The sequence below is a fragment of the Microcaecilia unicolor genome, chromosome 11 (assembly GCF_901765095.1).
Source record: "Microcaecilia unicolor chromosome 11, aMicUni1.1, whole genome shotgun sequence".
NCBI lineage: Eukaryota > Metazoa > Chordata > Amphibia > Gymnophiona > Siphonopidae > Microcaecilia > Microcaecilia unicolor.
The window spans coordinates 112,813,643-112,827,100 of NC_044041.1; the positions used below are offsets into that span (position 1 = coordinate 112,813,643).

The 13,458-nt window shown below is 51.4% G+C and overlaps 1 protein-coding gene across 9 annotated transcripts in view; it reads left to right on the top strand.

The window, feature by feature from the left end:
* LOC115480240 (sodium/calcium exchanger 1-like) overlaps window positions 1-13,458 on the top strand; it is a 144,382-nt gene that overhangs the window by 120,046 nt on the left and 10,878 nt on the right. For 2 of the 9 annotated variants that reach the window (XM_030218768.1, XM_030218767.1), the window contains one exon: window positions 9,862-9,944. In XM_030218768.1, the coding sequence (XP_030074628.1) occupies window positions 9,862-9,944 (83 nt within the window). Of the gene's footprint in view, window positions 1-4,034; window positions 4,062-6,315; window positions 6,358-8,889; window positions 8,910-9,831; window positions 9,945-13,458 lie in introns of all 9 variants that reach the window. The other 7 variants (XM_030218763.1, XM_030218762.1, XM_030218770.1 and 4 more) reach the window with 7 other exon arrangements.

Genomic DNA, 13,458 nt, shown 5'->3' on the forward strand with positions numbered 1-13,458 from the left:
AAATCCTATTTCCTTGAGTCATCAATGAAAAACTTGGGAGTCACAATAGATCATCTCCTCACCCTTGAAAACCAAGTCTCTAAGTTGACCTCAAGTGTCTGTCACTCACTTTGGAAGCTAAAGAGATTGAGGCCATTTTTCTCTAAATCTGTCTTTCGTACTTTGGTTCAATCCCTTGTCCTCACCAAATTCGACTCAATTCCATCTATGCTGTACTTAAAGGTGGTCTTCTCAAAAAATGACAAACAGCTCAAAATGCTGCTGCTTGTCTTATATGTAGATCTCCTCGCTTCACCAAAGCCACTCCTCTTTTATATGAGCTACATTGGTTACCAATAAGAGATAGAATATCTTTCAAATTATGCATTTTCATTCACCAAATCCTGTTTGTTCAAGCCCCATCATATATGAATAATCTTATTGAATTACTCCTCGTAATGCTGTTTCATCATCTAGAGAATATCTTGTTTTACATTTCCATATCTGTAAGAATGTGATATATAAAGCGAATGCTACATACCTGTAGAAGATATTCTCCGAGGACAGCAGGCTGATTGTTCTCACTGATGGGTTGATGTCCTCGGCAGCCCCCTCCATCGGAAAGTTTACTAGCAAAGGCCTTTGCTAGTCCTCGCGCGCCCATGCGCACCGCGCATGCGCGGCCGTCTTCCCGCCCGAAACCGGCTCGAGCCGGCCAGTCCAGTATGTAGCAAGACAATACACTTCAAGGGAAGACTCAACTCCAAAGGGGAGGCGGGCGGGTTTGTGAGAACAATCAGCCTGCTGTCCTCGGAGAATACCTTCTACAGGTATGTAGCATTCGCTTTCTCCGAGGACAAGCAGGCTGCTTGTTCTCACTGATGGGGTATCCCTAGCCCCCAGGCTCACTCAAAACAACAACCATGGTCAATTGGGCCTCGCAACGGCGAGGACATTAAAGAGATTGACCTAAAAAATTTACCAACTAACTGAGAGTGCAGCCTGGAACAGAACAACAGGGCCCTCGGGGGGTGGAGTTGGATCCTAAAGCCCAAACAGGTTCTGAAGAACTGACTGCCCGAACCGACTGTCGCGTCGGGTGTCCTGCTGCAGGCAGTAATGAGATGTGAATGTGTGGACAGATGACCACGTCGCAGCTTTGCAAATTTCTTCAATGGAGGCTGACTTCAAGTGGGCTACCGACGCAGCCATGGCTCTAACATTATGAGCCGTGGACATGACCCTCAAGAGCCAGCCCCGCCTGGGCGTAAGTGAAGGAAATGCAATCTGCTAGCCAATTGGATATGGTGCGTTTCCCTACAGCCACTCCCCTCCTATTGGGGTCAAAAGAAACAAACAATTGGGCGGACTGTCTGGTGGGCTGTGTCCGCTCCAGGTAGAAGGCCAATGCTCTCTTGCAGTCCAATGTGTGCAGCTGACGTTCAGCAGGGCAGGAATGAGGACGGGGAAAAAATGTTGGCAAGACAATTGACTGGTTCAGATGGAACTCCGACACAACCTTGGCAGGAACTTAGGGTGAGTGCGGAGGACTACTCTGTTATGATGAAATTTGGTGTACGGGGCCTGGGCTACCAGGGCCTGAAGCTCACTGACTCTACGAGCTGAAGTAACTGCCACCAAGAAAATGACCCTTCCAGGTCAAGTACTTCAGATGGCAGGAATTCAGTGGCTCAAAAGGAGGTTTCATCAGCTGGGTGAGAACGACATTGAGATCCCATGACACTGTAGGAGGCTTGACAGGGGGCTTTGACAAAAGCAAACCTCTCATGAAACGAACAACTAAAGGCTGTCCTGAGATCGGCTTACCTTCCACACGGTAATGGTATGCACTGATTGCACTAAGGTGAACCCTTACAGAGTTGGTCTTGAGACCAGACTCAGACAAGTGCAGAAGGTATTCAAGCAGGGTCTGTGTAGGACAAGAGCGAGGATCTAGGGCCTTGCTGTCACACCAGACGGCAAACCTCCTCCAATGGAAGAAGTAACTTCTCTTAGTGGAGTCTTTCCTGGAAGCAAGCAAGATGCGGGAGACACCCTCTGACAGACCCAAAGAGGCAAAGTCTACGCCCTCAACATCCAGGCCGTGAGAGCCAGAGACTGGAGGTTGGGATGCAGAAGCGCCCCCTCGTCCTGTGTGATGAGGGTCGGAAAACACTCCAATCTCCACGGTTCTTCGGAGGATAACTCCAGAAGAAGGGGGAACCAGATCTGACGCGGCCAAAAGGAGCAATCAGAATCATGGTGCCTCGGTCTTGCTTGAGTTTCAACAAAGTTCTCCCCACCAGAGGGATGGGAGGATAAGCATACAGCAGGCCCTCCCCCCAATCCAGGAGGAAGGCATCCGATGCTAGTCTGCCGGGGGCCTGAAGCCTGGAACAGAACTGAGGGGACTTTGTGGTTCACTCGAGATGCGAAGAGATCCACCAAGGGGGTGCCCCACGCTTGGAAGATCTGGCGCACCACTCTGGAGTTGAGCGACCCACTCGTGAGGTTGCATAATCCGGCTCAGTCTGTCGGCCAGGACTGTTGTTTACGCCTGCCAGATATGTGGCTTGGAGCACCATGCCGAGACGGCGGGCCCAGAGCCACATGCTGACGGCTTCCTGACACAGGGGGCGAGATCCGGTGCCCCCCTGCTTGTTGACATAGTACATGGCAACCTGGTTGTCTGTCTGAATTTGGATAATTTGGTGGGACAGCGAATCTCTGAAAGCCTTCAGAGCGTTCCAGATCGCTCGCAACTCCAGAAGATTGATCTGTAGATCGCGTTCTTGGAGGGACCAACTTCCTTGGTGTGAAGCCCATCGACATGAGCTCCCCATCCCAGGAGAGACGCATCCGGGTCAGCACTTTTTGTGGCTGAGGAATTTGGAAGGGACGTCCCAGAGTCAAATTGGAGCAAATCGTCCACCAATACAGGGATTTGAGAAAACTCGGGACAGGTGGATCACGTCCTCTAGACCCCCAGCGGCCTGATACCACTGGGAGGCTAGGGTCCATTGAGCAGATCTCATGTGGAGGCGGGCCATGGGAGTCACATGAACTGTGGAGGCCATGTGGCCCAGCAATCTCAACATCTGCCGAGCTGTGATCTGCTGGGACGCACGCACCCGCGAGACGAGGGACAACAAGTTGTTGGCTCTCGCCTCTGGAAGATAGGCGCGAGCTGTCCGAGAATCCAGCAGGGCTCCTATGAATTCGAGTTTCTGCACTGGGAGAAAATGGGACTTTGGGTAATTTATCACAAACCCCAGTAGCTCCAGGAGGTGAATAGTCATCTGCATGGACTGCAGGGCTCCTGCCTCGGATGTGTTCTTCACCAGCCAATCGTCGAGATATGGGAACACGTGCACCCCCAGCCTGCGAAGTGCCGCTGCTACCACAGCTAGGCACTTTGTGAACACCCTGGGCGCAGAGGCGAGCCCAAAGGGTAGCACACAGTACTGGAAGTGGCGTGTGCCCAACTGAAATCGCAGATACTGTCTGTGAGCTGGCAGTATCGGGATGTGTGTGTAGGCATCCTTCAAGTCCAGAGAGCATAGCCAATCGTTTTGCTGAATCATGGGGAGAAGGGTGCCCAGGGAAAGCATCCTGAACTTTTCTTTTACGAGATATTTGTTCAGGGCCCTTAGGTCTAGGATGGGACGCATCCCCCCTGTTTTCTTTTCCACAAGGAAGTACCTGGAATAGAATCCCAGCCCTTCTTGCCCGGATGGCACGGGCTCGACCGCATTGGCGCTGAGAAGGGCGGAGAGTTCCTCTGCAAGTACCTGCTTGTGCTGGAAGCTGTAAGACTGAGCTCCCGGTGGACAATTTGGAGGTTTTGAGGCCAAATTGAGGGTGTATCCCTGCCGGACTATTGGAGAACCCACTGATCGGAGGGTTATGAGAGGCCACCTTTGGTGAAAAGCTTTCAACCTCCCCCCGACCGGCAGGTCGCCCGGCACTGACACTTGGATGTCGGCTATGCTCTGCTGGAGCCAGTCAAAAGCTCGCCCCTTGCTTTTGCTGGGGAGCCGCGGGGCCTTGCTGAGGCGCACGCTGCTGACGAGAGCGAGCGCGCTGGGGCTTAGCCTGGGCCGCAGGCTGTCGGGAAGGAGGATTGTACCTACGCTTACCAGAAGCATAGGGACCAGTCTTCCTTCCCCCGAAAAATCGTCTACCTGTAGAGGTAGAGGCTGAAGGCTGCCGGCGGGAGAACTTGTCGAATGCGGTGTCCCGCTGGTGGAGAGACTCTACCACCTGCTCGACTTTTTCTCCAAAAATGTTGTCCGCACGGCAAGGCGAGTCCGCAATCCGCTGCTGGAGTCTATTCTCCAGGTCGGCGGCACGCAGCCATGAGAGCCTGCGCATCACCACACCTTGAGCAGCGGCCCTGGACGCAACATCAAAAGTGTCATAAACTCCTCTGGCCAGGAATTTTCTGCACGCCTTCAGCTGCCTGACCACCTCCTGAAAAGGCTTGCCTTGCTCAGGGGGAAGAGCATCAACAAGCCCGCCAACTGCCGCACATGTTCCGCATGTGTATGCTCGTGTAGAGCTGGTAAGACTGGATCTTGGCCATGAGCATAGAAGAATGGTAGGCCTTCCTCCCAAAGGAGTCTAAGGTTCTAGGGTCTTTGCCGGGGGCGCCGAAGCATGCTCCCTAGAACTCTTAGCCTTCTTAGGGCCAGATCCACAACTCCAGAGTCATGAGGCAACTGAGTGCGCATCAGCTCTGGGTCCCCATGGATCCGGTACTGGGACTCAATCTTCTTGGGAATGTGGGGATTACTTAGTGGCTTGGTCCAGTTCGCAAGCAATGTCTTTTTCAGGACATGGTGCAAGGGAACAGTGGACGCTTCCTTAGGTGGAGAAGGATAGTCCAGGAGCTCAAACATTTCAGCCCTGGGCTCGTCCTCCAAACCACCGGGAAGGGGATGGCCGTAGACATCTCCCGGACAAAGGAAGCAAAAGACAGGCTCTCGGGAGGAGAAAGCTGTCTCTCAGGAGAGGGAGTGGGATCAGAAGGAAGACCCTCAGACTCCTCGTCAGAGAAATATCTGGGGTCCTCCTCTTCCTCCCACGAGGCCTCACCCTCGGTGTCAGACACAAGTTCACGAACCTGCGTCTGCAACCTCGCCCTGCTCGACTCGGTGGAACCCCGTCCACGGTGGGGGCGTCGAGGAGGTAGACTCCCTCGCCCAGATCGGCGAAGCTCCTCCGCCGATGTAGTCGGGAGCCTTCCTGGGAGGTGGCCCGCTGTCGGCACCGCACGCGGTACCGAAGTCGGGGACCTCAACCTGGGCGATGGGCCAGCCGGCGCCACGCTCGACGGTACCGGAGGCGCAAGCACCGCCGTACCGGAGGGGTAGGGCGCAACAGCTCTCCCAGAATCTCTGGGAGGAACGGCCCGGAGGCTCTCGTTTAGAGCGGCTGCAGAGAAAGGCTGAGAGGTCGATGCAGGCGTCGACGTCAGAACCTGTTCCGGGCGAGGAGGCTGTTCCGGGCTGTCCAGAGTGGAGCGCATCGACACCTCCTGAACAGAGGGTGAGCGGTCCTCTCGGTGCCGATGCCTGCTGGGTGCCGAATCCCTCGGCGACCCAGAGCTCTCGGTGCCGACATGGGGAGGAGACCGGTGTCGATGCTTCTTCGACTTCTTCCGAAGCATGTCACCGGAGCTCCCCGGCACCGACGAGGAGGACGTAGAATCCATCCGTTGCTTCCTCGGGGCCGAGACCGAAGAGGGTCGATCCCGGGGGGGCTGTACCGCAGGAGCCCTCAGGGTAGGAGGAGACCCACCCGAAGGCTCACCGCCACCAGCAGGGGAATGGACAGCCCTCACCTGCACTCCTGACGATGCACCTCCGTCCGACGACATCAGCAGACGAAGTCTCGGTACCACCGACGTCGATGCAGTCGCCCGATGCCTCGGCGCCGATGCAGAGGTCCGATGCCTCGATGCAGTCGATGGAGCGGCAGCCAAGGAAGATGGTCCGGACGCTGACTACGTCGATGCACTCGATGCCTCCGGTGCCGATGCCGACGAAGAGCCCGAGAACAAAACGTTCCACTGGGCTAATCTCGCTACCTGAGTCCGCCTTTGTAACAGGGAACACAGACTGCAGTTCTGAGGGCGGTGCTGGGCCCCTAGACACTGAAGACACGCAGAGTGCCTATCAGTGAGCGAGATTACCCCGGCGCACTGGGTGCACTTCTTGAAGCCGCTGGAAGGCTTCGATGTCATGGGCGGAAAAATCACGCCGGCGAAATCAAAAGCCGAAATGGCGAAAATTGAAGCACCAAAATTTAGAGGGAGAAAAATTCTCGACCGAGGCCAAAAGAGGCCTACCCCGACAACGAAAGAAAACTTACGGGGCAAAACTGAGAAATACGGGAAGGGCAGAAAACCCGAAAGGGTCTTCCGGAACACTACCGGAGCGCTTCCCGAACTTTTTCAAGGAAAAAAACAGCAAAAAAAACACGTCGAAAAGGACGCGCGAGGTCGACTCTCTGGGGCACGAACGGCGTAACCACGACCGTACCGAGCGCGGACGAAAGAAGACTGGCCGGCTCGCGCCGGTTTCGGGCGGGAAGACGGCCGCGCATGCGCGGTGCGCATGGGCGCGCGAGGACTAGCAAAGGCCTTTGCTAGTAAACTTTCCGATGGAGGGGGCTGCCGAGGACGTCAACCCATCAGTGAGAACAAGCAGCCTGCTTGTCCTCGGAGAAAACAATTCACTCTGCTAATTTCACCTATCAAGGCACCAAAATTTGGAATTCTCTTCCTAAATCAACCAAGTTTACAGATGATTACCTAACTTTTAGAAGTTTTCTAAAAACACATTTCTTTAGTCTGGCCATTCTGAATATAAAGAATTCTATTTGAATTTTACCCACACCCTTTTCTTAATCTCTTTTCCCATCTTGTCCTGCCTAATTATGCTCTCACCTATCCACCCTTAATGTCCTTGAGATAGTCTAAATCCCTGGTTACTTGCTGCACATGTATTAATTTGCTTCTTGAAGTTATTGTAATTTGTGTTATATTCTGTACATTATGATGTTTTATTCACTTTATTGTTTGTTTGTAAGCCACATTGAACTTGAGTCTATTTCGGGCTAATGTGGGGTATAAATGTCATGAATAAATAAATAAATGGTTAAAAAGAACATTGTATTAACAGAGCATAAGGGGTTAAGATTTAAAGGCTGCTTCCAAAAGGGGAGCTTTCAGGCAGGATTTGAAGAGGGGCTGAATTCTCACTTTTTGAGTACATTTATATATTTGTTTTACAAGGCTCAGCTCTGCTGCAGGCAGGTTTGCCGCCAGACTATGGTCACATCAGGATTCTTTCTTTTTTAAGCACTTTTGAGAACTGGTTTCTTTGAGTTTTGTTGTAAGTTCAGTTATTTTAAATAAAGTGGGGGTCTTTTTGATTATTATTTTATTTTTAGTTTCATCTCCTATTCCTTGAGAGTGTAGCCGTGATTGACTTAGGTCTCAGTTTCTCTCCCACCTCCACTCCTTTTCCACTATTGGATTTTGACAGATGGTAATGGTGTACTTCTCTATTATGGTTTTTGTTCCCCATCAGTCAGTCCCAGGTCTGATGAAGAGGGGCTTCAGCTGGGCAGGAAAGGCATAAATATTAGGCAGACCAGGCAGTTGCCTAGGGCAGAAGCTTCAGGGGGAGGAGAGAGGAAGTGTAAATACAGTCAAAGCAAGATCCTGACAGCCAGACAAACTCAAAGCATATCAGCATGTACTTTACCTGCAGGGAGGGTGGGCAACAAAGCAGTATGGGGTTTTCACCAAAAGACATATGTGAAGAGACTTGAAGACCTGAATATGTATACCCTAGAGCAGTGGTTCTCAGTCTTTCTTCTGTTGTGACACACTGAACACTAAAATTCACAGCTGAACAAAGCACACCTAAAAGTTTCATTATTTGTTAATATGAATTTGCCTATCCCTTATCAAAACCTGTATGCAACACATCAGTCCCAGATTCTCACTTGTCATACAACAAAACAAAATATTTGTTCAAATACTAGTGTCACCTCAGTAACAGCGACACAAAATCCCTCCACTGCCAGATACTATGAAGCAACACACAAACCTGTAAATATGCTAACTCAGAAACTACATAGCAAACAAAGGGGTCCTTTTACTAAAGTGCGCTGAAAAATGGCCTGCGCTAAAAAAAAGTCTTTTTTTGGCCGAAAATGAACGTGCGGCAAAATTTAAAATGGCACGCGTCCATTTTGGGCATCAGACCATATCGCCACCCATTGACTTAGCGGTAAAGTCTCACTTGTTAACTGGGTGGTAATCATCAAGGTGTATACAGTGCTAATTACTGCCCAATTAGTGCCGTGCATTGGAAACTCTCCAGCACACTTAGTGCACATGCGTAAAAAATGAAATTACTGCTCGGGCCACGCGGTAACCAGGTGGTAGTTCCAAATTGGTACGTGTTGGGCGCGTGTAGGCCAGGGGCATAGCTACATGTGGGCATGGGCCCCCATAGATTTGGCCCTGGCCCCCCCACCACAAACCCCTTTGACCCCCCTCCCGCCGCAACCCTCCCCCTGCCGCCATTAGGTACCTTTGCTGGCGGGGGTCCTCAACCCCCGCCAGCCGAAGTCCTCTTCTCCAGCGTGGCCACGTTGCTGATCTGCAAGGGCAAGCTTCTGTTTCTGTGAGTAACGTCATGCACGTTGTACGTCTGTGAATCTGCAGGATGTCAGACTCACAGTAACAGAAGACTGCCCTTGCAGATCAGCAAGGCGGCCGCGCCGGAAAAAAGGACTTTGGCTGGCAGGGGTTGGGGACCCCTGCCAGCAAAGGTACCTGACGGCGGTAGTGGGGGAGGGTTGGCGGCAGCGGGAAGAGGGGGTTGAAAGGGACCTGGTGGGGGTCAAAGGTGGTGGTGGCGGTGGGGGTTTAAAATGGCCGGGGGGGGCTATAATGTGCCCCCTCACCTTGGGCTCTGAACCCCCCTCCCGCCGGTCTGGCTACGCCCCTGGTGTAGACTCCTATGCAGCTTAGTAAAAGGGCCCCAGAATCTATGGACAGCAGACCGCAACATTTTTAGTAAGGGCTGGAGATAATTATTATTGGGGGCAGTGGGGAAGCAGAAATAGAACCTGACTCTCAAGATTGTCGGTCTTCCCAGCTTGCAGGCACTGATGGTTGTAGAGAAAACACCAGATTTTTTTTGTGACACACCTCCCACCTCTTGGGGGCATACTAGTTAAGCACCACTGCCCTAGAGGAAAGGAGGGACAGGGGCAATATGACACAGACATTTAAATACTTGAAAAGTATTAATATATAAACAAATCAGTTTCACAGATGGGAAGGTGGTAGAACTAGAGGACATAAACTGAGGTTCCAGGAAGGTAGACTAAGGAGAAACATCAGGCAATACTTTTTTCACACAGAGGATGGTAGATGCCTAGAATGTCCTCCTGCAGGAGGCGGTGGAGACAAAACAGTGACAGAATTAAAAAATGAATGGGATAAACACAGAGGACCGCTATATAGAAAGAGGAGAAAATCAAAGCAAAATTTGTCTATGAAACATTTAATATTTAAAAGTATAATGCCCAATTATGTGCTTTCATAGAATTGTTCTGTAAAGGGGGATGTTGGAGCAATCATGTTGCACTATCAAAATCTCATCTGGGAGCCTAGGGACATTAAAGATATTTGGAAGAGGGACACAAGGCAGAAGGGTTGCCTAGGGGTGCCTAATACCCTAGCATTGGCTTTGCGGCTGGGAGAGGCAGACATTTTAATCCTCTTTGCACCTCACCCTTTATGATCGTTCTTTCTTCCTGCAGAGGACTCTAATGAGAATAAGCCAGTGGAAGAGGAGATCGTGAGGATGGGTTGCCCAACTCTTGGCGAGCATCGTAAGCTGGAAGTGGTTATTGAAGAGTCATATGAGTTTAAGGCAAGTTCACTGTCCCCTGCGATTTGCCCACCACCCCACCCAGCATGAACACCTCTTATGTCTAGTAATGCATAGCCAAGTTCCCCAGTTCCAGGGCAGAGATTTTAGGCCAGTTCTGGACTTGTAACAACCCCATCCTGCTGCATTACAGGACTTGCAGCATTGATTTCAGTGGGTAAAATCAGGAACTACAAATAGCACACTGCTTTGGGATACAAATTCAGAACCAGCACTGGCCAAAACGTCTCCATCCTGGAAGCACATAGCTTGGCAGAGATAGAGTCTATCTCTGGAACGCTGGAGGGCTCCTTATAAAGAAGCTGGGTCCGCTCCAGCTGCAAGAGGCAATGGGATTAGTTAATGTTCCTGCAGTGGGTTTTATCAGATGAATGAGCTGGCACAAAGAAATTCCTGGCAGAGAGGAAAAGAAACCCATTTGGAAAGTAAAGGTTTTTACTAATCTAGTTAGGGCCAATGTTCTTATCAGCACCCTGTATAATATGTACTGGTTTGCTATGTTTTCTTCTCCTAAAATATAGGGATATAGTTCTTTTTCTGTGAAAGAATTAGTATGTCTCAGAGATAATCAGGCCCTGATGCTCAGAAGCAAACACAGGCACTGAGGCCATTAGCGCCAGACTAGCGCCTATATTATTGAGCGCAAAATGCTCAGACTCTAGCGTAGGAGACAATGAGCACGCCAAAATCAGCACAAGTAGCATGCTAATTAGGCAAACATTTAATGAGGTCATTTCCTACTCCCTCCCACTTCTCAGGAACAGCGCATAAAATAAAGCCACCCATACGGCTGAACAAATAATGGCAGCTGAAAGCAGGTGTTAGGGTGTTTGAAGCAGGGGCGTAGCTAGGTGGGGGCATGGGCCCCCCCACAGATTTAGCTCCGGCCCCCCCCTACTTTCAACCCCCCCGCCGACCCTTCCCCGCCACTATCGACCCCCTCCCCCCGCAGCCATCCCTCCCCCGCCATCAGGTACCTGCTGGCGGGGGTCCCCAACCCCCGCCAGCTGAAGTCCTCTTCTGTGCCGGTCTCCGGCATGTTGATCTGGATTCTGTTTCTGTGAGTCTTTTCTTGACTCCTGGCGGTGGCAGAGGAGGATTGGCGACAGCAGGAGGGGGGTCGATAGTGGCGGGGAGGGTTGGCGGCAGCGGGAGGGGGGTCGATAGTGGCGGAGGGTTGGCAGCAGCAGGAGGGGGGGGTCAAAAGTGGTGGGGGGTCAGCGGTACTGGGGGGCTAAAATGTGCCCCCTCACCTTGGGCTCTGGCCCCCCCCTCCCACCGAAGTCTGGGTACACCCCTGGTTTGAAGAGAGGATTGCTCGTGCTTCTTTCTTTAAAATCTGCCAATTTTTATATAATTTGGAAGCAGAAGGAAGCCCATGCAAGGCCCAAAGCATCAGTAGTGACACAAATATGCGCAAATCTGAGCAAACTGGAAAGTGAAAGCACACATTGGTGTCTGTTTCCTCCATTTAAATATAAGCCTTTCAACTACAATAAAAATTAAAAGCTTATATTTAACGGCACAGAAAACAGATACTAACGTGTGCTTCCCATTCAGGTTTGCCTGGTGCATGCGCACAGGAGCTGGGCTTACTGTGAAACTCTTCTGTGCATGCGGCAAGTAGGTTCCCCCTCCTTGCTTTCACTTTAACAGTGCACATCTAATTAGCATACCATTTCCTTTGAGCATTGGTGAGCTAATTTTTTGCACTCTTCCAGCGGTATAGTTTCTATGCTGTTTGCTTACACTGGAAGTTCTGAGCATCAGGGCCTCAGTGCACATGGCTTGGGGGGGGGGGGGGGGGGGGTCTGCTGTGGGATGGCTACATCAAACTTTTATGTTCTTCACTCTTGCACAGCTTACGCCCAACCCAAGAATCACCCATGTTTGCCAGCCACACTCAGGCTGCGTACCTCTCCACTAAGACAGTACACAGGCCCTTGGGAATTGGACTGCAGCAATCTCACCATATGCCTGCCTTCAAAGCTTAAAGGGTTTTTTCATGCCTGTCTCAAGGCATTCTGGGGAACTTTTGCCCTTCCTACACATCATTCCAGTCTCTAAGGCAGTGGCTCCCAAACCTGACTTTGGGTGGGGGAACTACAACCACTTAAGTTTTCAGGTTATCCACGATGAATATGCATGGATAGATTTGCATAACAAGAAGGCAGTGCATGCAAATCATTCTCCTGAATATAGGGTTACCATATGTCTGGATTTACCCGGACATGTCCTCTTTTTGAGGACATGTCTGGGCAACCGGGCGGGTTTTGCCAATCTGCCCGTTTGTCCAGAAATCCGGACAAATGGGCAGATTGCTAGCCTCCCCTCCCCTTACTTACTACTACCCTGGTGGTCTAGTGACCTCTTCCGCCTTCGGGGCAGGAAAGAGCCCACTCTTTCCTGCCCGGAGCGCTGCCCTGCATGCATCCTTCCTGTTCGTGATCTCTGCGCCAATTCAAAATGGCCACCGAGAGTTGAAGTGACTTTGCGAGACTTCAACTCTCGGCAGCCATTTTGAATCGGCGCCAAGATCACGAACAGGAAGGATGCATGCAGGGCAGCGCTCCAGGCAGGAAAGAGGGGGCTCTGTCCCGAAGAAGTCACTAGACCACCAGGGCAGTAGTAAGGTAAGGGGAGGGGGGTGACGGGAAGGGGGAGTGACAGGGTGTGTGACAGGGGGGAGGGGAAAATGTAACAGGGGGCGGAGCAAGGGCGTGAAAGGGGGCAGGGTATGTGTCCTCCTTTTTGGGGGACAAAATATGGTAACCCTACCTGAATAGTCATTGTGGACATCCTGAACATCTGACTGGCTAGGGTTCCCCTAGGACAGCTTCGGGACTCACTATTCCAAGGAAAGGAGGAAACTACAACCATGTAGAATAGGGTTCCCAAACCTGTCCGGAGAGCTCCCCAGCCAGGCAGGTTTTCAGAATATCCACAATGAATATGCATGGAATAGATTTGCATACAGGTTCTAGAACCACTGATGCAGAAGCAATGAGGCCAAACCAGAACTGGTTCAAGTTGTCGCTGAGGGCCTGGAGCTATTTGATGATCCAACAAACCAGCCCCTAAATCAGGGCTGCTCAACCCTCCCTTAGAGACAGGGTCAGTCCAAGGGTATCTGATGCCCAAGGCATTCCTTCAGCATAAGCCCCCCCCCCCCCCTCTCATAGTTGATCAGCATTTTCTTTCCACTCTCACCAAAACAGAGGACCAGCATTTCTCTTTCCCTTCTAATCTCCCCCTCCCCAACCACAGTGGGCCAACTTCTCATCTTCCCGCATTGCCAAGCTTGCTGCTGCCACACCCTACTTGTTCCCAGGCTAGCCTGAAGATTAAAACAGCCTCAGTGCGTGGGCCCTTTACTACTACTACTTATCATTTCTATAGCGCTACAAGGCATACGTACACCATAAGCACAGATCTGCTTGGATGCACCTCTTAGTCCTGCTCTCCTTCAAGGCAGACTTCAGCACAGGTCTGTGCT